Genomic DNA, 25344 nt, shown 5'->3' with positions numbered 1-25344 from the left:
CAATTGCTCTCACACACACACACACAAATGCAAATGCACACAGGGTCAGAGATAATTGAGCCCTTGGCTTTGGAAAGACAGGCTTAATGCCATCTGGTGCCCAGAGTTCATGCTGAGAAACCGTGAGCTCCACACCTGGGAAACGCTAATGCCTGCAACTGTTGTCGGACCACCAACTGCACACCCACCTGCCTCCACACCAACCGCTTTAACTCATTTCACAAAAATTCATTCAAACACGAGGCCCACATTTTACACATTTAACATCAGTGGTCTGTCGGGTTTAGAGACACTTTGTTATCACGTGTATCTCAGATGAGGATTGTCTTTAGATGACTGTTTTATTTCCCGTTTTCAGCTGTGGAAAAAAAGAGTAAGATTAAGTAGTGGGAGGAAGTCATATCAAAACAAGCCCTGATGCTTTAAGAGAGAGAAAGTGCTGTAGTTTCCACTGCATCATTACCAAAAAAAGAATAAGAAAATAAAATAGAAAAAAAGACTTCTTTTACAGTTAGGTACAGTAGGACATATGATTTTGTGTTTCCACCAAAATGCTCTAGATTCAGGGTACTAACACCACTTTCATGTTCAAGAGGGCCAGTTCAGTGACTTGGATTACCCGAGGCAGTACCTAGCATCTAGTTAGCAGCCTAGCTAGCACCCACAGGTCCCTAAACGTGGCCACAAACTTAACACTGCATAACTTTAAACGTTTAACCTATTTGAATGTTTCCTACCAGCCTGTGAACATGTTATCTCTGTGGTTAAGGTGGACATTGAAATATGGAAATCTACAGGGACTGACGTTTGGTGCCAACCTCCATTGGAAAAACGTCAATTTTCTGTACTTTGTGTTGGCATCCTATTTCAGCTCCACATGTTACAGAGCGGTGTACATCCTGGACAGGTTGCAGTCCATCACAGCAGTGACATTATATCACATGAGGACGGTGAGAGTGAACCAGTACAGAAACAAATCCACTGTCTTAAACACATTTCCAGAGATGATTTGTGGGACACCATGAAACCACAACAGTAGGCCTATGCCACATTCCACTTTGTGGGTTGAAACTGCATAGAGTGCTGACATTTTACTTTTCTTTCAGTTTACTACAGGTTTGAAGCGTCCACCAGCTTTGCAAGCGTACAGCGAATGCTACTTTATAAAGATGGTATAACTATAAACTATTTTCAAGAAAGTTTACTTAAGTTTCTCGATCGAGTTCTTGCCTTTCAGCCTTCCACCGTCTATCTGAAGACAATTATGTGATCTGCTCTTCAAGTGTTATATTGCTGGAATGTTCATGCATTTCAAAGCAGGGAGCACTCTTTAGTGTGTTGCTCAAGGACACACCACATTCAGAACTTCAGAATTAGAGATCAGGAAGTTAAGATGAAAAAAATAAAAAGACAAACAAGGGCAATATGAAAAGGAAGCTGTGAATCCGATTTCTGTCAGAGTGCTTTCAAAAATAACAAGAGCATTGGAAAAAAAAAGCTCTCTGCAGCAAATTGAAAACCAAATAAATTACAGTAAGGAAAGGCGGCAAATAATATTATTCTTTTGATAATGATGGTGAAGTGATTGACACTGAAGTGTGAATCATTGTGGGATCCACAGAAAAATCAGCTTTCCTATTGCACAGAAATGATCCACAACTTTTCACGACTAATCAGTCATTACCTGGTCTGTGACAGTCACAAACCAAAGCCAGTTTAGTTTTGTTGTTGTTTTTTACAACAGCCAGTAACAAGAGGTCATGGGATTTTTACTGCTGGAGATGAATTTCAAGTCGCCGTGAATGAGTCTCTCCCATTGCTCTGCTAAAACACAGGCAGCACTCTTACCCAGAGACAGAGAGAGGGAGGGAGAGAGGAAGAGCGAAAGAGGAAGAGACGGCACTTACAGCATACAGAAAGAGGTAGAGAAAGAGTTTGAGTGGAGAGAGCGTGAAGAGGCTGAGTGTGACAGCACCGAATGAGAGAAGGAAGAGAAGGAGGAGGGACCGAGCGGCAGGGAAAGGGTGGGAGACGCTGAGAGGGGGACGGACTCAGCGAGTGAGGGGAGGGAGCACCAGAGGAGGGGAAAGTAGATGAGAGGGAGAAGTAAAGAGGGAAACTGAGGGAGTCAGGAGAAGAGAGGAGACTAAAAGGAAAGGAGCGCAAAAAAAGGAGGACAGATCAGCAAATAAGCCTAGTAGCATTCCTCTCACAGCTGCAGTGATCCAGGCTGGGAGGGGAACTTTAGCTCACTGGGAGAAATAATAAAAACCAACCAAGAATTTGTGTATATTTTCTCTGAGCTAAGAAACCAGAAGCTACTGTAAAAAAGGAAAGGGAGCAAGAAGAGAGCTTCTGCAGACTCCGAGTGTCCCTGCAGGGAAAGATGGATTCAGATTCTGGAGAGCAGAGTGACGGAGACCTCTCTCCAGGTAAGGCCTCAAGACTCTTACAGGTCACCACAGCACTGGTTTCTGGCATGCCCTGCTAACTAGACTTTAAGCAGACCAATCCAGGAGGTCTACAAGCTCTTTCTTCCTTTGTGTTCCAGTAAATTTTCAGCATTTTCCAGCCTTTCTTTACTCTCAACTAAACACATTTAGTGCGTCTCAATCCTCTCTGAACCATTTCTCTCACGCGCTCAGTCTGTTTCTAGCGATCAACAGCTTGCCTGTAAATCTGAACCCTTCTTTAGTGCACCCAAATGTAAGAATCGAGTACAGTATTTAAAGCTTTCAAAGATGTGTGACAGGCAAGCAGCCGTGAGCTCGAATGCATGTACAGTGATGCTGGTGGCTGGCAGAGGCTCCCTGAGTGCGTGGAGGAAAGCCGGCTCAGTCACCACCAGGAACAGGCAAGCTCCGACACGTGCAGCCAGTTTGTTCATCAACACGTCCAGCTACAGAGCGAGCCGGAGAGACCACAGACTCCCCGGACGCTGAAATCAGCTCCTTTTCCTCATGAAGCTCGCTGCTGTTTGCTGGAAGTTAGAAGAAAAAAAAAAAGATTTATGGTGTCAAAGTACAGGGCAAAGATTTATTGCGCAGATGAGAGTTATACATTAAACACACAGGTAGAGGCACAAATGCTCCTTAAAGTGAACTCGCTTATTGGAGATTTCACAGCATCGCATGCACGTGGGCGACTGATTCTGTGGGAGAAAGGAGGGAGATGAAGCATCCTTGTGGAGATATGTTTGAGTTTAGACAGATTGAAATGTGTCTCCAGGAGGGGTTTCTTTGTTTCACAGCAGTGTCAGAATACAGGAACAGTCAAATAGCAGCGAATAAAAGTAAAACTCACGCTGATGCTTGAACTGACTTTATTGCTCTCCTATCGTGGTTTCCTAAAACTAATACTACTAGTAGATCTGCTTTAGGTGTTGGAGGGTTTTATCATTTAATGTTAGATAACGTTGATGGCGTGGGTGTTTGCAGTTTTATTTGAAGTCACAGAGCTCCGTGTGCCTTAATGATGCTCTGCTGAACTCTGGCCATCTGCCTGTCCATCTGGACCATTGTCTGTCTGTCCTCTCATCCATTTGCAAGTGGAGAGGAACCTCAGTGTGAGGGTTAGAGGACTTTATGCATATAATGAGAAAGTGATGACATATTCATATCATCTGCTGACTTCCATAAAAGTCTTTCATATGAAGCGATGCTTTGTGCGTCACAGTTAAGCCAAACCGTAAAGGAAGAGGCTTTATTTCTGTCACTTTGATGTGAAGTGGTCTACAGTGTTTTCCAGAGACTCCAGGTAAAGCATCCTTCAGCATAACATAACCAGGTCTTTGTTACGTCAGAGTAATAAAATCATATCGATTTATCGACCGGACACCAAAAAAACAAAACGTTGTTGCACATGTTGAATCTTCAGGGTGATGCGAGAGCTATATTTTTCCAAAGTCAAGAGAAAAGAAGAGCCTGACTCACACTCATAATGCATCGTGCTTTGTTGCTGTGCTGCAGTGCCTACTCTACCGTGGAAAAATCTGGTTTGGCTCACTTGATAAGGTCAGTGAAAGCTGAGATAACGTATTTGGGAAAACAGGAGTCTTTTGTAGCTCTGTTGTACACAAACAAAACCCTTTTCCTTGGATATGTCGGTGAGGGATGTGTGATAAATCTACGCTTTACACATACACATGCATATTTTCAGCAGTGTAAATAGCGAGGTATTATGTTTCAGCTGGCCTTGACCTTTCAACCATCTCCTGTGCCCTTGGGCAGTTAATGGTTGAACTTTTTTTTTTCCAAGAGAGTGATGTTCTAAATTTCTGTGCTGCATTAATTTTACCTCAACGTGCCCTTTCCATGAGCAATTAGTGATAGTTTATTTTCTTCAGTGCCTCTCTGGGCTAACCCAAGAGAACTAGCCTGACATGACCTTGGCACAGGTCATGTCAGGATTGTGCATTCAAGTAATATCTGTGTGTGTTTCTAACATGCAAACTCATAAATAAAACCACATAAAGATAATATCATGACTGAACTATGAGTAGCTTTCTAGTAGTTTGAGCCATGGAAACACTGTTGGAAGGTGGCTGCTAGTAAACAGATAGACAGATAAGTTTGTTACTACCCCCAGGAGAGAGCTGTTTGGTCACCTATCTATAAATCAAACTCAAAATAGTGGCCTTGTGATCCCATGTGTTTTGTGTTTTATATTTATGCCAGGAACAAGAAAATAGTGTACAGGAAGGAGAAAGGTGAGGAAAGCCTGCTAGTTAATTTAGGCAGCAGGACTCACCGCAAACAGCACATGGTGAAGGTGTAGCTACCAGGGCTGTGTGTGCCTTTGCACACTGCTTACCCGAAAACGACGCTGCTGCTCCTGCTGCTTGGTGCCACCACAGTCACCGCTGCTGTCAGCATTTTAAAGAAACACCTCCACCTAGGCACCCACCTGTAGGTCCTTAGCTTTCCAAAGGCAGTAAAGCAGAAAACTACTCCAGCTGGAGGGGGGTGTAGCACACGCTACAATATGTAATTGACTGTGGCTGACTTAGATTTGGCTACGTCATTATATATCATCACTCTATGGAAGGTTAGCTGTGAAAAGGTGCTGTTTCTCTTTGTATTAGCTTCTTACACACAATATAATAGCATTCCTCAGCTTTCTTAATGATTCACTTTCCAATGTTGCACATTATCAGATGGGTTAGCCTAAGTTAGCAAAATTTAGAAAGCCTTAAATGATATTTGATATTTTACTTTTAAGTGAAAACATGCTTTAGACCTGCTGCTTAATGCTTTTACCATTCTTCCCAGTGATGGCGCCTCACGTCTTGAGCCTGAATCCCATTTTGTCTCCTTAAAGACTCAGTTTTTCCACCCTGATAAACTTGTATGTTTTTTAACCCGTACGTAGGGCATCCCACCTCAGCTTTTAGGCTCTTTTTTGCCAACTACATCTATAAATCTATGATTTCTGTGGGCTTAAATAATAATCTGTCTCCATGCTTTCTTATGGGAAGCAAGAAGATTTATGCAGCACATTTTTTGCGTTTACTCATAACACACTCCATGTGATAATTTATGGAAATATTTTAAATAAATAGGCTTAAACTTTTTTTTTTCATTAAAAAAGTAAAAGTTTCACACTATTTAAAGTGTTGCAAAAACATTCTCGAAGATTTTCAGGACGCTTACATGAAGCAAATTTAAATAAGTTCTGCTGAGGAAGATATTTTCTAACATGGGAGAGTTAGGACAGAGCTTCATTACAAAAACTAATATTGTGCTTCATTGTGTTTTTCTGGCTTTGCTACAGCGTTCTGCACACAGAGCACACAGAGCTGTGCTGCAACGACTCTGAAAAAAGGCCATAAAAAACCCAGCTCAAACAGAAAGGATCATATTTTCTTACCCATAATCATCCAGTCATGCACTGAGCATGCCTCTGACCATACCAATATCCACAAACTGATTCACCCAGTCATCTTGTCCCTCCTTTCTGTGGTGGAGCGGGGATGACCACACCTAATTATGAGTCAAAGCAAAGCTGACTGTCAGTACACCTGTTCTCCTGTGTATGTTGCACAATAGGTGCAAAATAGAGGCTAGAAATTTCACTAAACTGTAATGCTTCAGGGCTTTCAGACACTCCTGTTTTCCACTTTGAATTATTTTTTTATATATCACTAATACCATAACTCCATCAGCCCTGTATAGATCTATTTCCAGACATTTGTGTTTACCTTCAAATTCACAGGAAAAGCAGACTTGTTGAAAAGGGGAGCTTTTTGGCTGTTGTAACAACAGCTGTGATATCCATAGGGGCGTGAGGGCCGTTTCTGTGCTTCTATTAAAAACACAAAACTGCAGATGTTGTCTGATGACACAACTGAAATGCGATATTGGGCCAGTAGATTATCCCCGCCATTCATTCACATGTTTGCGCATCAACAAACCTGCTTTATTTTTCCTGTTAACCGCCACTATTCCAAGCTTCTACAAACACTTGAGCTATCTCCGACACATCAGAGCAGACCAGATGCACTCGGCAATGAGAGAAAGGCTTCTGCCTCATGATTGCCATGTTGGCAGACTGGCCACATGCTTTGCACATGTGAGCCAGCCCTGGATACACTGCAACACTCCCAAAGATACGCACAGACATACTGAAAAAAAAGCCTGCGCTCTTCTCGCTCATATCCTTGGTCTCCCAGCACGTGCATCCCTAAACTCTGCATTTAATCTGGCCCACAGATGGAGAGTGCTCACTGCACTACACCCAGCCCTCTGTACACACGCGCATACACACAAACACCCACACTCAAGACACCAGGAGCTGGTTCTGGAAAATTGTAACACGAACTGAGAGAAAAAAAAAACACAGGAGCGAAGCCGTAAGTGGAAAAGACGACTCAGGAGAAAATAGTTTTTCCTACAACTGAAGCAAAAGACAAAAAAAAAACCCTTTGGTCACTATCTGTGTGTGAGTGCACTTCCTCTGTATGCACATGCATGCATGCATGCACTGACACAATAATACCGTGGCATTTCACGGTGTTTGTAGGACATTTGGAAAGAGGATTGTCTCCCCACGGCTGAGCCATTACTGAAACACGGAGTCAGACCGCAGAGGCACTCTGACAGACATTCTGGTCAAAGGCCTCATAGACACACATTCATAAGGAGGAGATGGCTGCGGTTTCACAGGAGGGCCATTCGAAGCAAAGCAAACAGTCAGTAGTGGCGCCTGAAGTGAGAGACGATCTCTTTGGGGAGAGCAGTATGCATTAAATGAAGGCTGGACTGGTGTTTGAGAACCACTGAGCCTGTGCAGATGCCGCCTCTGTGAAGGAGCGTGTGTTGGTTTATTTTCTCACTCGCGTTGACCTAAAATCACAATCTCTGATAGAAAGTGTTCTTTACCTTTACTTTGTGGTTACAAGAGTTTTCTACATTAGTGCCAATAGAACATGATGTCTGGGATTTTCTGACAAAAAAACTAACAAAAAAACCCAAAACTTAACATGCAGATGGTAAAAAGCTAAATACACTTTTCCTCTCTCTCCCACTCCAAAAAAAAAAAAAAAAAGATAGAAAACAATGTGGAGTGGGAGGCAATTACACACACAGCTTTTCACACTTAACTCTAGGAGAACTGAACAAACTGTGCTGATTATAGCATTATAGAGTTGTGGTAGGGAAAAGCACCCGCGTTCATCATATTTCATAACAGTTTAACAGTGTGTCATGTTGATCCTGCTTTCAGAAAACCTTTAAAAACTATTTCTAGTGAGATAGGAGACAGCCGCGCAGACAGAAGTAGCCCTGGCAGCTATGTTGTGGGCGTAGACATTTCACGAGCCTTAATGGTAGCTAAAACTTTACTCTGTGTTATCCCTGGAGGCTGGGATTCGAATTAACTCATGGAATGATTCGGTTTAGGCTCGTAATAAGGAGTCGAAAGAAAAATGCAGTCAATAAAAGTCAGAAACATACGAATGTGAGAAAGAGAGGGAGCGTTGTGAGTCTGCGTGAACCACAGTTATTTCCTGGTCATTAGTTAGTGGTGTGTTGGCAGCCAGGACGGCAGAGGCCCTTTGGCTTCACACTAATGCGCGTCGTGCGCAGAGAGGGAGGGCCCGCAAGGTCAAAGCTCAAAGCATATGCAGTTTCATCACTTCAATCAAAGCAGGAGCAATCTGAAAACTTGAAATCCTGATCTTAATATTCTTTTCTTGACTATTTATGACTCTGTAATAGTTTATTATTATTGATGCTTTATTTCATCTGTCCTCTGGCTGTCCTGTCAGTAGAATGTGTGTGAATATTAGATAGAAAGAGCATTAAAAAAAATCCCCCCTGCGAAGGGGTGTTAATGGGTCAATGAGACAAGTTGTGTAAAGTGCTTTGAGTGCTCAGATAGAGTAGAAAAGCGCTACATAAGAACCAGTCCATTTACAAATTGTCAGAGTCAGTGTTCACAGCATGTCGAGCTGGTCATGTTTGAATCTTGGGCTTGCATTCGCTAAAGGTCGCTAATTGAAGTGGACAGCATACGTCACAATTTTCCAAATTACAAACATCCCTGCGAGGTGACAAAATCAGTGAGGTCATCACATTTTACCAGCAAGTACAGGAAAAGCCTGTGAATAGAAGGATACTGGAGGCCTAGCAGAATTATGTAGTGTTTTTGTAATGAAGAGAGAATAACTGGGAAGGGGGGGGCCTAAGCACTGTATAACGGCAGTGACAGACTGAGCTCCTCTGTGAGTGAATCGAAGCTTCTCAGTGCCTCATTTTTATTTTATTTTTTTTACGTGAACTCGAAGTGAGTGAACTAGTAAACAAACCAGGAGGCCAAAGTTCTGGGAAGGGGGGAATTTGGGTGGGCTGTCATGGTCTGGATGATTTTGCATGCGAGTATCTGTGTGTGCGCGCATCTTCTCGAGCACCCGTGTGTCCCTTTGTGAACGATGCCACGGCATGCTGAGACTTGGCCGAGGTCTATGAGAGGAGCGACTCACCCAGGGCCGGAAAACGCTTACTTCCTCGACACTGTAGATGCGCTGAGAAATGGAGAGAGGAGCAGATGAGAAAGACACAAGAGCTTCGTGTGTGTGTGTGTGTGTGTGTGTGTGTGTGTGTGTGTGTGTGTGTGTGTGTGAGACAAAGACACTGCAGCCAGTTCTTAACACAGCTGTACATGGTAGAAGGTGGAAAAGAGAATGAGAGGGGGAGAGGTGTTGTTTCTTTTTTTTGTTTAGCTTTTTTTGGTGTTGTGCGCGGCTATGTCTGACGTTAAGGGATTTTGACAGGAGTTAGGCAGTCAAACTGTGGACATATGATCTCACCTCTTTTTCTTCAACACCCCCGCCTCCTCCATCCTTGCTTCCATCACTCCTCCACACTCCTTTATTTAAGTGACCTGACACATCTGCAGACGGTATAGATTGCTGCGACAGTCTATTTGTTTTGATTTTCTTCTTTCATCCGCAATAATTCAGAGCATTTCTCAAGCAAAGATAGTCAATTTTTCTCTCTTTTTTCGACCATCTTTACCTTAGACTGAAAGGCCTGAAAGGTGCATTCCTCTTTTTCTTGCCCTTTGATTCTGTAAAAGGCATAACTTCTTTATTTTAGACGGAAAATGGGAAACTGGGTAACAGAGAGGCTGAATACATCATACTCCCCTGTATTTTATTAGGCCTCAGCCCCACAGTCTATCATTATAGTTAACGCACAAGCCCGCACACACACATTTGTAGCCAGCTGTCGCTGTCAGATTATTCGGTGCACAGAAGCAAATTTGTCATTTCGTTGCGTAGAAATGTGGAGTCTTTTTCTCCATTCAGTCAACATCATCATAATGAGATTTGTCAGCTGGTGATGGTGGCTGAGTACTTTTCCACAGAGGTTACCAGAAAAGGGAAGTGGAGAGGGGAGACAGCCTGCAGTTCCCATACCCAGCTAGCCAGATACCCAGTTCACTGTGGTCTGGTGCTTTACTGTAGTTAAACAATGGCACAAACATGGAAACCATAGCTGGTGGAGAAATTTGCTTTGCAGCAGAGGAAAGGTCAAATGGTTGCAATCTCACAGGACCCCGCAGTCCACGCTGGGTCCTAACAGGATGTCTTGGATGCCACTTCTGATCCTCAGCGGACCAGGAGCTCCTTTGGTCTTCATAACAAGGAGTGACTGTGATGAAAGCCAAGGGCAGAGTAGAAGGTGGGGGTCAAATAGCTGCTATCTCTCACCCTCCCTCTTTTGGGCCACCCATTTTTTTGGGGGGTTTTTTTGTGACAGGACATCAAGCGGCGCATTAATCAATCAGACATCTTCTGCAAATGCTTCATTTCGCCCAATCTCTTTGGTTCAGCTCTACAGGGACGTGGCCATTAAAACTAAGAGACAGAGAGAGACAAAGAAAGAGATGAAGAATGGAGCATTAAATAAGGCTGCACGGCTGCCAAAGGCAATCTGTTCTTGTGTCCCTCATGAATCAGAGAGCCCTCCTAAGTGCTTTTCCCTGGACCCTTCATCACAGTGGACATTTAAACCAGTCCCAGGATAAACACACTTATAGTCTCAAACTCTTGCAAGCCTCTTCATTACAGCTACATTAACATCAGTCCACCCCCCCCCCCCCCCCCCTCCACCCCCTTTTATTTAGAAATGGCCTTTAAAGCTTTTCCTGGTTGATATTCATCCATTATGCTGTGAGTAACGCTGAGTGAAACCATTTCTGAATAACGCACAGAGGACTCCTAACTTCAGAGGCCAATTAGCTTCTATTTTCCAGCTTCATTAAGAGCGTTTTTATGCCTCGTTTCTTTTTTTTTCATTCCACAATTTCCTTTGACTTAAAACTATTTGATTGCAAAGCCACCAAAGAAAAAGTCTGAGAATGGTTTATTTTTAAGCTCCTCAGAGCACAAAATAATTTGATAATGATCTCACCGATCTTATAGTTTCTGTATGCTCTGAAACAAACTATTGATCCAACCTGCTGTTCAGCCACACTGAAGGAAAAACGTGGTTTTTTTTCTTTTTCTGTAGCTGTACAACTGAATATACAAAATGCTTTGGAGCACACACACTAAAAATATAATAATCATGCACATATGCAGCGTGACGTCAGCTGATTTTTCTTTTCTAACATAAATATATCACAAAGCAGCTGTGATTCAGCGGTTTCTGATTATTGATTATTTTCCTGCAGCACTTGAAATGCGATAAAATGAGATTCCTATTTCATCTCCCCACCCTTCCACACATATATTATATATATATGTTAAGCCTGAGGCAGCAAGATCCCTTCCAATACAGAAGCCAACACAGATCAGTGATACCAGACATGATATTTATTAGGTCAGAATTAGCATGACAAACATTAGCTTGCATGGAGGTGGGTCGGCAAAGAGGCTTGCAGGGGCAGAAGCAACTGTGTGAGCAGGCTAAAGCCAGTTTTTATAAAGTGCACCCCACGTGTTATCTGTTGAGCCATCAGATGAGCTGTTATGAGTCGCTGTACGGGCATACCAGGCTGAGCTTGATTCCATGACCTGCCTCGGCTAATGCTAAATGCTCAGATACTGGCTCACACTCATACGCTGTTATCTGCACTGAGAATATATGCTGATCATCAAGTTGAGTCAAAATCAATCCATCAAAGGAAAGCACATAATAAGTGTGCTGTGGCATCAGACCATATATTTTTACTTTTGTTAATACAGGCTGACTGAATATGTACTTTTTCTTTACACTTAACTGAAAATGCTTATCAGAAATCACACACTGCAGGCTATATTTATTAATATTGCAGGCTCGGTGAAAACAGTCACAGGATCAGTTTGTTTGCTTTCTTAGTCAGTTCTCCAATTTGTGATGTTTCCATCACATGCACTGACCTTTATCTCACTAGTACTCGTGTGTAACCTTTGTGGTGATGCAGTCACTTTTGTGCCTCGTATTATCCATAGCATCCATAAAAAGCGGAGACAGGTAACATCTGCACAAAGCATTAACAAAGAGCAGCTTTTCATTTGTCTTGTTTGTCATATTTTTGCACAATGTTAGCAGTATTAAAAGCCTAAATCCGGACGTATTTTTTGCCATTACGCTCATTAAAGCGTGAGCTGTAACCTACAGCATACCCTTCGGTTTCAGCCACACACACTACATTTATACTTTAAGCTCCATAACCCTACTTTGCACAAATGAAAGTCATTAAAGTATTAAAGCTGAGTTATTTATTAACCATAAACTTCTGAATGCCACTCTACATCCTGAGCAGCTGTTAAAGGCACAGTGACTGACCTCTTTCAGCACCAGACTGCCCTTTGGAAACTGGCTCAGAGTCAGATTTTACATGTCATGAATAATGCACATCATTGTGCTTCACTCCACTGAATCGCACTGTTTTTCTCTCTGTGCAGAAATCATAGCTTTCTCAAGTTTTATCAGATGAGAAACAAACACATACATTGCAACAGACAGAGTGTGCAGGGGCGCTATGTTTGAGTCATCTTCTGAGGAGCGTTGTGGGAGTCCAAAAAACGCCTATGCAGAGACTTTTGCAGGTCCAGGGCGAGTGGAGGAGGAACATGAAATGACAAAAATTGGTTCCCATTCGACAACTCCTTCCTTATGTACAAAGGCATCGTGATGTGTCTTTATGCAGCCGTTATCTACACGGCAGTATATTAGTGCAACAGCGAGTCTGACAAACAGCAGCTCAACAAGTCAGAAGCCTCGAGACTGACAGTGGAAAATAAATATGTCCCGCCTCCAGCTCCTCTGTCGAGGTACCAGCTGGCACAGTCCACCGGCCTCTTGGGCTCGCTTAACATCAACCCTGTAGGCTATTAAAACCCCCTTTAAGATCACTGAATGACCCACTCCTTTGTTTTCCTAAAGCCTTGTAAATGCAGCCAGAGAGAGTCTCACTGCAAATCCTTATTGGGAACCAAAAGCAAACGAAAAGGCCAAGGCAAAAGAAGTGGAAGTCAAGCTGCCACCCTTGTTTACTTCTGCTGCGTGAGGAGCGTTCTCCCTGACATTTTCCTGGTATTGATACATCGTTGGTGCCTTTTTTGTGCTCCGAAATGGCATCGCTGATGGATGGCAGACTTTATTACCGAAGGCTTTCCCCAGATATTTTACAGCAGAAAGAAATGATGTAACTTTTTCCAGTGAAATTCATTTTATTTATGTGCATTTGTCACATAAATAGAAAATAGAAACCATATACAGCTACTATATGTCATATATGTGAATCATCATATATAGCACAGTAATGTGCAATTGGTCTTATAATGTGTCCAGGGAGCATATGAGTCGTTTAGATGTGGTAGCTAGGAATGTGTGTGTCAGTCTCTTTCCATCTAGCTGTAAAGCTATCATCACCCCAGTTAATTAGTGGTCAAAGTTGGTCTGCACATATACATATCCATTCCATTTTTATTTGTTGGCATTCAGAGTGCAGTCTATCAAATTTGGGCTTTTTTCCCCTTCTCAGTATTTTATATATGCTACGTAAACCCATTCTGTAGACAGTTTTTGTGATATTGGTCATAAAAAAATGCATCCACATTTTCATTCATCACATGTATCTTACTCCTGAAATCCAGACACCTTCCTATATCCTTTCTCAGATATTGGTTGATCCGATTGCGTTTGGCACCATATGCCACTGATATTGCTTTGCTATTTGATTAACTTTGAATCTCACTGAACAGGCTTGGTCTTTCCTGCAGGCACATATTTGAAGAGGAAAGTTTGAACACTTAGATTCTGCACAGTAACTCAGTTTCTCTGTGATTCTCATCATCCTTAAAAGGAGGCATCTAAATCCATAAAATACATCATCGTGTCATCCGTGCAAGGGCTAATTCTATGATCCCTGTTCCTTACAGCTACTCCCCTCAGCTCCCCGTCCTGGCAGATAGCTTGGGCCAGTGGTTTGATATAAATAGGACTAACAAAACATTCCCATCTCCTTCCTGTTTGTAACACATATCTCTGATAAGGAGCCACTTACCTTTACCTTTGCAATATGATCCTGATACATTGCTTTGATGCAACATTATATATTCAGTAAAACCAGATGTTTTATATAAAAAGAATCTCAATTAATTCTGACACTGGTCAGTAGCTGTCTTATTAAAAAAAAGTCATATAAAGTAAAATTTGACTTTGTGCAACTCCTGCAGAAGTCCATTTTTATATAACACATGAGGCAAAAGGGTATTTACACTGTACTTCTGTTCTCCTATAAAGAAAATACCTGAAAAGGAAAAATGTCTGGAAAATTATTGCACTTGCAGAGTGCCAAGAATGTCCTGGAAACCACTCATTTCAAAGAGGCATACAATACATAGCTGCTGGTGAATAGAAAATTGGTTGCAGATGGAAAGTCACCGTATACCAGGAGGTTTTTGGTGATGCTGTAAACAGGCAACAAGGAAGCTTTGCAGAGCTAAACTGTGTTTTTGTTTGCTTTGGACCTTTTTTGCATCTCAGAGCTAGGTTGTGTGTCAGTAGTATTTACTGTTTGCAACAGGTGCTATACACACATTTATATAGTGCTTTTCCAGTGTTATTTACATATATATACACACACACACACACACACATACAGGACTTTATTCTATGTTATCTAATTGAAATTCATCTATTTCTCTGAATGTTTTTCATTCCTATTCTTTTGCTTTTTTGTTGTCACATGTTCATCATATGCTGATATCCATCTTCACTGGAAATAATTTGTATGCTCACCTGTGTCTGTTGCATAAACACTAAGTCATGTGCTGTTAGTGTATCAGTGGCTAGCTGGCTTTAAAAAAAAACCCCAAAAAAAACCTGCACCTGTGCTGAGAATGTGACCTGGTTTGTTGTCGTTAGTAACCCCGCACGGGGATGCGCTTATCAAGTATTATGTTTCCTTGTGTGAGCGGGTCTGTGCGCCTGTATCACTCACATTGTGGGTACATTAATGTCACGTTATAGAGCCCTGCCTGCAAGTACTCCGTGCATCAGTTATCGCAGTTTAGACCAAAGACGAAGTTAATGTTGGGGTTAGAAAAATAGTTTAGTAAGGCTAAGACCCCAAGGAAATGATTTTAGGTCATTATAATGTTTTTGGAAGAGGAAATAGAATTATTGTGTGTGTGTGAGTGTGCATGTAGTCACCTGACAGGATCAAGATCCTGAGTATTCAGAAACTCTGAATGTTTCAGACTAATAACACTCTAATGGCTGCACCAAATGACTCATAGCTCTCTGAAAACAGTCCAGACAATATAAAAAAAAGCAAAACTACTAAGACAGCTCCACTTAGGAAGCCTTTATTTAGAACAACCTCTTTCCCTTTAGGTCAGTTACATCTTCGATTATGTCTGTAAACAGGAAGTATTTCTTCAGATTGTCATGAAGCTTTTTTTCCTGGTCAAAGGACAGACACAAAATATACACGTACTGTATCCAGACTCACACAGAGGCGCCTCATATTTGTGTGTTCCACACTTCCGGATGTAAAGTGCCTCCAGTGTTGACTTGGTAAAGGCCAGCCAGCTATTGTCAGTCTTAGTTGCTGGCTCTGCTAATGGCTCATTCTTCTGATTAGTCTGGAACAAGACCAACACAAGCCTTTTCCATCCCCACCGCCTCACAGCTGGGTGTGCTACAGAAAATGTCCAGATTAGCAAATCTTGCATCCAGTGTTGAGCTTTAGCACGTTACACAAATAGAAGCAGCTCACTTTTCATCCAAAGAAAACATATATTTTCTTGGATTGTCAGCATTCAATGAGCAGTGATTCCCTTTAAAGTGGGACAGTTTAAAGAATGCAACAGCTGAAACAAAGTTGACTGCACATTTTTATAAGAATGCACTGTTTGGTATTAACCATCCTTTCACTATTGCTGACTCATTCCTAGTCTGTATAATGTCTGCTTATTATATCCTCACGCTGGAGCAGCATCTCAATCCATCACTCCAGCCTCCTTCATTTAAAAAGCTTCAGGGTCAGTATGGAGAGAAGGACTAACTCATGCTCATTATATATGGACATATCTGTTCACTAGAGCCAGTGGCTCCATTGTGTGGTGGTTTAAACATGTGCTTAACAAGCAAAAGATTGCCCACTTGGTCCTGAGAGGATACACAGATCCCTTAGGGGTTGCACCAGGAAGGCGATCTGTCATAAAAATCTGCAGAATTAAATATTACAGCGCTACCTGCTGCAGTCACCTCTTCCTCGGACTGCCCGAAAGCAGCTAGCTGTTTGCAAGAGCCATGACATTTGCCCTTTTCAGGTTGTGAAACATAAGGCTACAGCTTCACTTCACACAGGGACCGTTAAACTGACAAATAAATATTTTTCCATCTCGGTTGCTTGATGTAAGTGTCTCTGGCTGCAATCAAAATAATTTCGTCCAGATGGATCTTTTTTTTTTTTTTTCACTCCAACACCTTGAGCAGGGCAGGTTTGGCCGGTCTCCATGATCCACAGTGGATGTATATTCTGATGCAGTGCAGCTGAAACTGTTGACTCAGGCCTCGGAAAACACCAGGCGGAACAAAGAGAGACTGTCTAGTCAACAGCCGTGGCCAGAGAGCAGCAAGCACCTTACTAATCCTGATGTTAAAAGTAAACTTCACCAGCTCCCAAAACATGCTTATGTAACCTCTCTGATGGGCTTCTGCGACTGGCCCCGCGTTAGCGGTTTAGCTCCGCTCCCTGTTTGTGTTCAGCAGCAAATTCAGAGCAACCGCTTTGCTTAGTAAAAACTTTTACAGCAGAGAGTGATGCAAAGGAAATAATGAGCAGGTAGGAGAAGAAGTGCCAGTGCTGGAGAAAGTTAGCATGCAGTTTTTTTTCTGGCCATGTCTCCTCTGACAGCTTGCACTATTCCTTAACTTATTCTGACACTGTGGTTCATGCATGTCACTCAGCACAGCCTCTGGGTGACAGGCTGTACGTGTGTGTGTGTGTGTGTGTGTGTGTGTGTGTGTGTGTGTGTGTGTGTGTGTGTGTGTGTGTGTGTGTGTGTGTGTGTGTGTGTGTGTGTGTGTGTGAGAGAAAGAGAGAGAGAGAGAAGGAAAGCTTGGACTTCTCACTGTCTTCTTGTTCACTCCCATAATGATCCACCCTCACTTACTCTCTATGTGCTAAAATCTCCAGTCAGTATCTGAACCACCCACCTCCTTTACCAGCACTCTGACTCACACCTCAAGCGGCCTCATGTCCAGTCTTCTCAGTAATTTCCCCCCGCCCCTTCCACCACACTCCTTCATTTTTGCTTACATTCTTCATCACTGCGGGATGCGCAACCAGACTTGAGACAGGGGTCAAGGCGAGTGAGTCGATAGCCACCTGCTGTTGCTCAAAAAAGAGGCTCCAGCCTGCGTGTTGAGGATTGGCAGGAGAATAATTAGTCTGCTTTTAGCTCTGCAGAGAAAAAAAAGAAAAGAAAAAAGAAAGTGAGAAAGTGTCCAGTCAATTCCAGCTCAATAAATCTTTTGGCATAATCACAGCAGATGTTTTTTTTTATTTTTGTTTGCATCTTTTTTTAAATTTAATTTAGAAATGGAGTCACTCGCACATACTGGTGGGATCCAAATCCAAGTCGCCCGCACCGCCATCGGTCTGACAAGGCCGGCTTTATGGAGCAAGCTGTCACCTTTATCAGTGTGCCAGGGTTTCAGAAATCTATCCAGTTGGGTTTCTGAATATCAGAGGCTCGCTGGAACAAAGAGCTGCTTCAGAGGAACAGGAAATGACTGTGACAAAGAGAGTCTGTTGATGAGAGGCACAGACACAGATCTGCCTAATCACAACCAGTCATATGTATATTATGGTGTGACTATTCAAATATCATGGAAACTATCGTGCAGCTGCTCAAATGTTTGTGTCCATGATACTCAGTTATTTCCTAGGTGGTTTCTTGGAAGTCTTTTAAGTGGGTTGTTTATGAAGTTGTTGGAGTTCTATTGTCGCTTGTCTGTGGCCTCTATGGTAAAGAGAGGGTAGATGGCCATCTTTAATAAATGGAAAATGTAGCAGCCCTTTTTTTTTGACAAGCAAATGTTTAGGAATTTTGCTCTGTACACACAGTGTGGTCCCACCACAAGCAAGGAAAACGACATACAGTACATTTATCAGTAGGAAAAGCTGTGAAACTTGTGAAAGCACAGTGAAAAGTCAAAAAATTAATGTCCTGCTTTACAGGCCCATCCAACTGGTCTGATTGGAGTCCTCGCCTCTTCTGGCCCCCAGGCCTTATGTTTGACACCCCTGCTTTAACACCCATAAAGCAAAGCAGCTGTGATTTTTATGATAAGTGATTTTTTTTAGGCTTTACTCTCACCACACTCCTCTTTAGTTATTGTTTCAATATTGTAGTCCATCTTAGGTTAAAAGCTTAGGTAAACCTGCTGTTAGCTGTGCAGCACCAAACAGCAGGCAAACATACTGGAAAGCAACGTGGAGCATTTAGCTGCTAACAAGCCATGTGTTTCCCCGAGCAAATGGTAGGAAGCAAACGGCAATATTAAATTTGCTAAATTGCCAGAAACCAATCTTGACGTTGTCCCACAAACAACTGTTAGTTTACCAGCACCTCCATACTGTCAGGTTTATGTGGGGATAATTCATCAAAGCTATGTTCACAGCTTATTTATGCCACGCCAAACTGGACAAAAAAAGAAAAGAAAAGAAAATCGGGACATATCAATCCATCATGAAATATTGCACGCTTCCAAAATCTGAAAGAGTAGGATATATGCCATGCGACTCACTTCCTCGGAGACCACAAGTGAAACGAGTGTTTTCATAGTAATTACAGTCAGGATGACACACTTATCCCTGTTCCCAGTAAAAATCTGCCTTCGTGCTGAACTGAACTCATAGAAATACCAGAAATATTGACACCTCGTGATTTAAATAGCACTGGGAACTTCTGTGTCCTCATGCTCACCCACCACACGTTTGTCAAATGCACAATAGGTCTCGCCCCCGCTCTTCTGAGGCTCTACAAAGAAGAGGTGAAAAGAGACATCAGATTTATTTTTTTTTAATGCGATGGGGGAAAGGACTGTAGACAAAGACATCTGCTGTTAAATGTCATGGTGGGCTAATTATATATACATGAAATGTCATTTAGCTGCAGACCAACACAGGAAATGTCACTTCTGTACATTCACATGAAATGCCACTGATTAGGTTTTCCCAATTGTTGCCCACCCCACCCCCACTTCCCCCAAATTCAAACACCTCCTTTGTATTGAAATAACAAACAACCGGATGATGTGACAATGCTGTGAATTCTAAACAGTCACATACAGGAGCTGTGTGCTTAAATAAAATTATAATGACAACTAAGCAGGTGTTCCTCTTCGAATATGGGCTCATCTGTTGCTCTGCGCTAAGCCCACTGGGCAATGGCACACTCATCCTCACTTTTTTTACCCTCTCTCTCCCACTCTGGACGTAGATGTGGAGGAGGGAGCGGTTGACAACGTGCCCAGGGAACAGGGGGTGGGGTGGGGGGTAGTGAAGCCTCTTTGCTTGGCTTTAATCATAATAGGAGTTATCTGGTGTGTAATTTGAAGCTGGGTGGCACCTAAATAAAACCCCTTTCCATCCTCCCACTCCTCACATTCACACACAGACACGTGTTTGGCTGCTCGCATTGCTTCATGAGGACACAAGGAGCCTTTGATGTTCGCTCTGAGATAAACTGTGGCTGCAACAGGACGCAGACTAACAAATGTGATCAATCTGGACTTGTAAAAGGAAAGTGTGTGAAAAGGAATCTTATCTATCTTCAGCTGTTTGAAGTTTTCCAGGGAAGACAGTCATTCCTCCCATAGCCAGCTCGCTAAACCACTGCCAGCTCCAGGAAAGCCACCGCCCTGCTGCAGAATGTAGATGCATCTCAATTTATCCCTCGTTCACTTCTTCAGACTGTCGTCTGTACCTTTTTTTTTTGCCCATGACACAAAATACAATCTTGTTTATAAAAAAAAAACAGAGTCGTATATCTGAATAGACTGATTTATTCGACTTGACCTTTCATCCCAAGAGGAACTTTCAGCATTGCCATGTCATCATATCTACTCACATAAAACTGTTACCAGTTTTCTTGTAACAAAAAAAGGAAAAATAAAACCTACGAAATTTCTGCAGTGTCATGTCATGAAACGAGCAACTTGCAAAAGCCCGCTCGTCCAGATGGATTTCAGCTGTTATGTACATGTAAACATGTAAGAGTGTGTAAACAATGACTAATGTGTGCATCATTTATTTATTTTATTTCTCTTTCATCTCCCACCTTCCCACCTGGTCATGGCAGATGACCGCCCCTCCCTTAGCCTAGTTCTCCTGGAGGTTTCTTCCTGTCAAAAGGGAGTTTTTCCTTCCCACTGTCGCACACTGCATCTTCATAAGAGGTCTTTTGATTTTCAGAATATTGATGTTGATGTGTTAAGGAATAAACATATATTCTTAGTGCTTATTTGCTGATTATATTGTTTTATGTATTTTAATAAGAGAGGGCCAACTTTGAGTGTAAACTAGGCTGACAGGAAACTGCATTTGCAGAGCATATGAGGTACAGACAGAAAGTGAAACTAAGCAGAGTGTTCGAAACTTAGAGTGTGTGACGTGCTACAGAAGTATATAAACAACCATGCGGCTATTGCTGCTTTCAGACCTGAGCTTGTGTGTTCGTGTAAAATAAAGATAATTTTTTGAGTTAGACCACTTTGAGCCTTGAGTTTTTCTTGGCCGCCAAAAGAATACAAAGAACTGAATTTAATAGCTGTTATCCTATATTCTAAAGAGCTTTGAGTCGACTCTTGTTGTGATTTTGCGCAACAAATATTTCTCACCTCTGAAAGGTGCAGCACACATTAAAGTTTTTAACTCATTTGTAAACCTTCTTATTTTGGATTGGTCATCACGAAGTGCAATATATGCTGCAGATTAAACTCACATGTCTTTTCTTTTCTTCTCCTTTTCGTTTCTCTTCCTTCAGGGCAGGAGAGCTTCAACTCCCGTTCCCTGGCTCTGCAGGCCCAGAAGAAGATCCTGAGTAAGATGGCCACCATGGTGGTGGCTAACATGCTGACGGATGATACCAGCAGTGAGATCTTGGACGAGCTCTACAAGGCGAGTCGGGAGTTCACCAAGAGCAAGAAGGAGGCCCACAAGATCATCAAGGACGTCATCAAGATTGCTCTGAAGATTGGCATCTTATACCGTAACCACCAGTTCAGCCCAGATGAGCTGGACACAGTGGAGCGCTTCAAGAAGAAGATGAACCAGGCAGCCATGACGGCGGTGTCGTTCTATGAGGTGGAGTACACCTTTGACCGGAATATTCTGTCAGAGCTTCTGCTAGAGTGCAGGGACCTGCTTCACGCCTTGGTCGAGCAGCACCTGACCGCACGTTCACATGCCCGCATCGATCACGTTTTCAACCATTTTGCCCACGGGGAGTTCCTGGCCGAGCTGTACGGAGACGGAGAGGAGTACAGACTCTCTCTGAGGAAGATCTGCAATGGCATCAACAAACTGCTGGACGAAGGAACGCTTTAACCTCTTGCACTTGACCCCTTTCACCTCAAGCTCTTTCTCCCTTTGCTCCTTTGTATGTCCTTTTCACTTGACTGCCACATCCTCTTATTGCTCTCGTCTTCCTGTTTCTTCCACATTGATTTCCACGGAGGTTGTTGTAACATCCTGCTGTTATGATTCAATGAGGGATTTTTTTTTTGGACTGTCTTTACACTCAGTGGAATCCTTTCTGCACGCTAAGACAGCCTGTTTCACATTGTATGCATTTTACATCCTCTTTGTGTGCAAAAGTGTACTGTACCAATGGCCAAAAAAAAACTTGCAGTAGGTATATTTGGATATGGAAGATAATCAGTTGTAGTAATCAGTCTTTCTATGTGTGGTTGCATGTGTGCGTGTATGAGAGGATGGCTGCGTGTGCTTGTATGGGATCCGCTTGAATAACGTTGTGTAGTGTTTGTACATAAGACCAATAATGACCTGGTATGTATTATGTATCTGTGTCAATCTTCTCAACAAGGGTGTAACACGTGTTCTTTATTAAAGATTTCTTTAAATCATTATTTTGCATTTTTTTCCTGACAACAAAAGCTCCACATGGGCTGGGAAAGCTTTTAGGAAACAAGAGTTTGTTCCTTCGTGTTGGCAGTCATAACGCTAATTTTCTCCCGTGACTCATGTTGTAGTCAACTGAAAAAGGAAAACAATGATTTGCTTAATTGCTAACCAGTTACTCTCTTTTAAACTAGAATAGGTCTTTTAAGGGGAAGTATATGGGGGGACTTTCTTGTCCATTTGACCCAGATGCATGCCAGACATAAATCTGCACATGTTTTGAAATGTCCAGAGAATTCAGTGATTTGTTATTTCTGGTTCATTAGATGCCCTCTGCCTCTGTTCTGCTCCCCAGGCCAGGAAAACATATTACTGGTGGTTTGGTGTGACTCCAGCAGCGTAACTCTGGCAGCCAGTAGAGAAGAAGTCCAGTTTTATGTCTGTGTTCTCTTACAGAAAACACAGAACAAGAAGACCACCCACCCAATGTTCACCCGTTTGCACTCACTCTCAGTCAGATCCAGACGTCGAAATACTCATGCAGCTATTGTTACTGGATACTTAATTTCATGTCATTCACCATAAACTTCCATTACATCTATAAATCTTTGTTCTTCTAATTCCCGACCATTGCACAAAACCTCCAGCTGTTTCCAGATTCTTAAATCAAACAGTCTGGATATGAGACCGGGAAAAAAAAGTGGACGCATAATTTATAATGTTGACTAGTTTGAATTAAAGAACTGCTACAGGAAAAAAAAGACCGCACACACGTACGCGCACGTGCGCCTCTCCTCTACTTTTTTGTGGATTTCCTTCCATTGGCCATAGAGGCCGATTTATAATAATCAGTCATCTCATGTAACTCTCTGTTACTGATTTTCGTTTTAATTCTCAAAATATCTAACTTGTCCTTTAACCTAATTCAAACTTTATCTTAAACTTTATGTAGATCCTGTGGTCAAGACGGACCCGGCTGTAACTGGGTCAGTCTTGACTTTCGACTGACTTTCGGCCTCTTGTGTGGGTCAAGCTTTAAAACATTGAATCTGACATTTCCCAGAATGCCACCAAAATGGTCTTTTCTTTGAACCCGAACCGCCTCCAATGAATTCATATAAACATCTAGGAAAAATGAAGTTTGTAATGCAGTCCCCAAACCCAGGGCAAAAAAAAAAAACCCTTGTAAAGTCATTTCTCAGACTTTGATAAAAACCTTCCAGAACCACAGACATACTACTAACTGCCTCAGAAGAGCACTTGTGTTAAATTATCTAATATGCAGAAGAACAGTAAATGTAAGCAAAACCTCAAAACTAATGAGATATTCTCTCGTTAGAAGGTTAGAAGTTCAAGAAGGACACACATACACAAAACAGAGGAGAAAACACAGAAAGCTCGGTGATGTAAAACGCCCTGCGGCTTAATGAACTTCCTGAGCGCCGTCTTCAAAGGATCAGAGGGTGAAGAAGAAGTCAGCAGCATTATATCTTGTCAGCTGGTTATAAAGAGACCCCACAGCTGATAATTCCACTGGAAATTCACATTTTCGATCTCCACTGAAAAACATATGACCCTTCAAAATGTTTATGAGGAACACATACAGCACATGCAGTGACATTTCACCCACAATTACCTTCCATTAGCAGAGATTGCTTCAGGTTTTCGGTGCCTTTTTCTGTCCGCTCTTGTCGGTCCTCCCCAGCACTCCTGTGGATGGAAGGAAAGCGTAGACCTCTAGTGGTGAAATAACTTCTTACACATGTTAGTACTTTTGCTAAATGCGAGGGCTGCCAGTTACAAAAAGCAGTGCAGCTAATCATCTGTCAAAGCTTTTACTCAAATGGGACAAAGAAATCCCTATTTACACATGTCACAGATGGGAAAGGGAATTAAAAAATTATATTTGAGACATGCAACCAGTTGTTTGTCCCACATAACCACAGGGAGGGGGTTCTCTTAAAAATAAAAAAAAGAAAGAAAGAAAGGAAGAAAGAAAGAAAAGATAAATGAAGTGTTTCCCTGACAGTCTGTCTGAAGGAGGCTGTAAATAGGTGACATATCAAAAGCAGTGCCTCCGTGGATTGGATTGAGCTGAACTGACTTTGAAGTCTCAACAGTTTCCCCCTGAGTCTTACATGAGCAGAGACTTCATGTCTTTCCATCTATTTTGTTCTCCAGAGAATGCCTCTGTTCAGGCCCTCACAAAAGAGAGTCAGATGGCATTTGCAAACAGAGGAAAAAGACAAATAAATACCAGGTCAGCTTGCTCCTCAGAACCTCTTCTCCCCAAACACAGGCTCAAACAACGATGTCAGATCCGGCCTCTAGGCACAAACGTGCAACGCCAACTACTGGCTTTCTTAGAAATGCATTAATAAACAGCGCGTTGAACGTACTCAAGAGGAATCTTTGATTCAAACCACAGACGGTTTAAAGGATGAATATTGCATGGGCTAAGGCCTTTTGAGGCCCTGATAAACTGCGTCACGTGATTTTACTTCTGTCAGAGTAGTTGGCTCAAGGATGCATTAGCAGCTAAACATTTGTGCCTGTAGTCCCAAGGCGAGGAGACGAAATTCTCAGAAAACTCTTTGAATTACGATGTTTTCTGAGAATTTCCCCACAGTGTTGAGAAATATAACAGTTATTTAAAACACATAGCTCATAACAACAAAAGGTGGGAAAACTATCAGGAGCAGAGAAGAGAACTAATAAGACCTTCACTCTTATAATGGTTTTGATGAATTTCTGCAGAGAGGCTCTCACATCTCCCTCACCCAGTGCAATAACACTGCAACGCTAAAAATGGAAGCGATCGCAGCAGTAAGATATTTGGCAATCGGAAAAATATCCTGTGGACTTTCTCATGAGCGGAGTGATTACACAACCAAATACATACCCTTTAACAGTCTCACATTGTCACGCACTTCACTCTACTTCCGCTGGAAGTGCACGCCTTGCACGCTTATAAAAAGAGGTATGTCATGCACCCAGGTCAGAGATGTGATATTTGTTTTTGTTTTGGGTCATTTTTACTTTGAACCTGTGTCTATTATTTCATGTTCTGTTTGGTTTTCAGTGTGTTTATTGTTTTCCATTTGATTTTCATGTTCCTTACTATCTTGAGACGTCAGTTCTTTATTTCAGTTCCTGTTTGTTTCCGTTAGTTTTCTGGTTGGTGTTTGTTTTTTCCTGACCTTCTGTCCATGTCTTTCTGTGTCAAGGTTATGTATGTTAGGGTCTTGC

The 25344-nt window shown here is 42.3% G+C and overlaps 1 protein-coding gene across 1 annotated transcript; it reads left to right on the top strand.

The window, feature by feature from the left end:
* Nucleotides 1-2081: 2081 nt before the first annotated feature.
* Nucleotides 2082-22103, top strand: tnfaip8l3 (tumor necrosis factor, alpha-induced protein 8-like 3). Its single transcript, XM_004543470.3, has 2 exons — nt 2082-2432; nt 20999-22103. The coding sequence occupies exons 1-2, from the start codon at nt 2387-2389 to the stop codon at nt 21559-21561; spliced, it is 609 nt and encodes a 202-aa protein (XP_004543527.1). The 5' UTR covers nt 2082-2386; the 3' UTR covers nt 21562-22103.
* Nucleotides 22104-25344: the final 3241 nt, after the last annotated feature.

The sequence above is a fragment of the Maylandia zebra genome, linkage group LG1 (assembly GCF_041146795.1).
Source record: "Maylandia zebra isolate NMK-2024a linkage group LG1, Mzebra_GT3a, whole genome shotgun sequence".
In the NCBI taxonomy this organism is placed as follows: domain Eukaryota; kingdom Metazoa; phylum Chordata; class Actinopteri; order Cichliformes; family Cichlidae; genus Maylandia; species Maylandia zebra.
Note: the sequence above shows the minus strand (reverse complement) of the source record. Positions and strands in the feature narration are given on the sequence as shown.

What these genes read in the sequence shown, in the direction of transcription:
- tnfaip8l3 (XM_004543470.3), top strand. Translation starts at nt 2,387, where the DNA reads ATGGATTCAGATTCTGGAGAGCAGAGTGACGGAGACCTCTCTCCAG. An exon ending in TGACGGAGACCTCTCTCCAG is followed by an intron (nt 2,433 to 20,998) that starts GTAAGGCCTCAA and finishes CTCTTCCTTCAG; the next exon opens with GGCAGGAGAGCTTCAACTCC.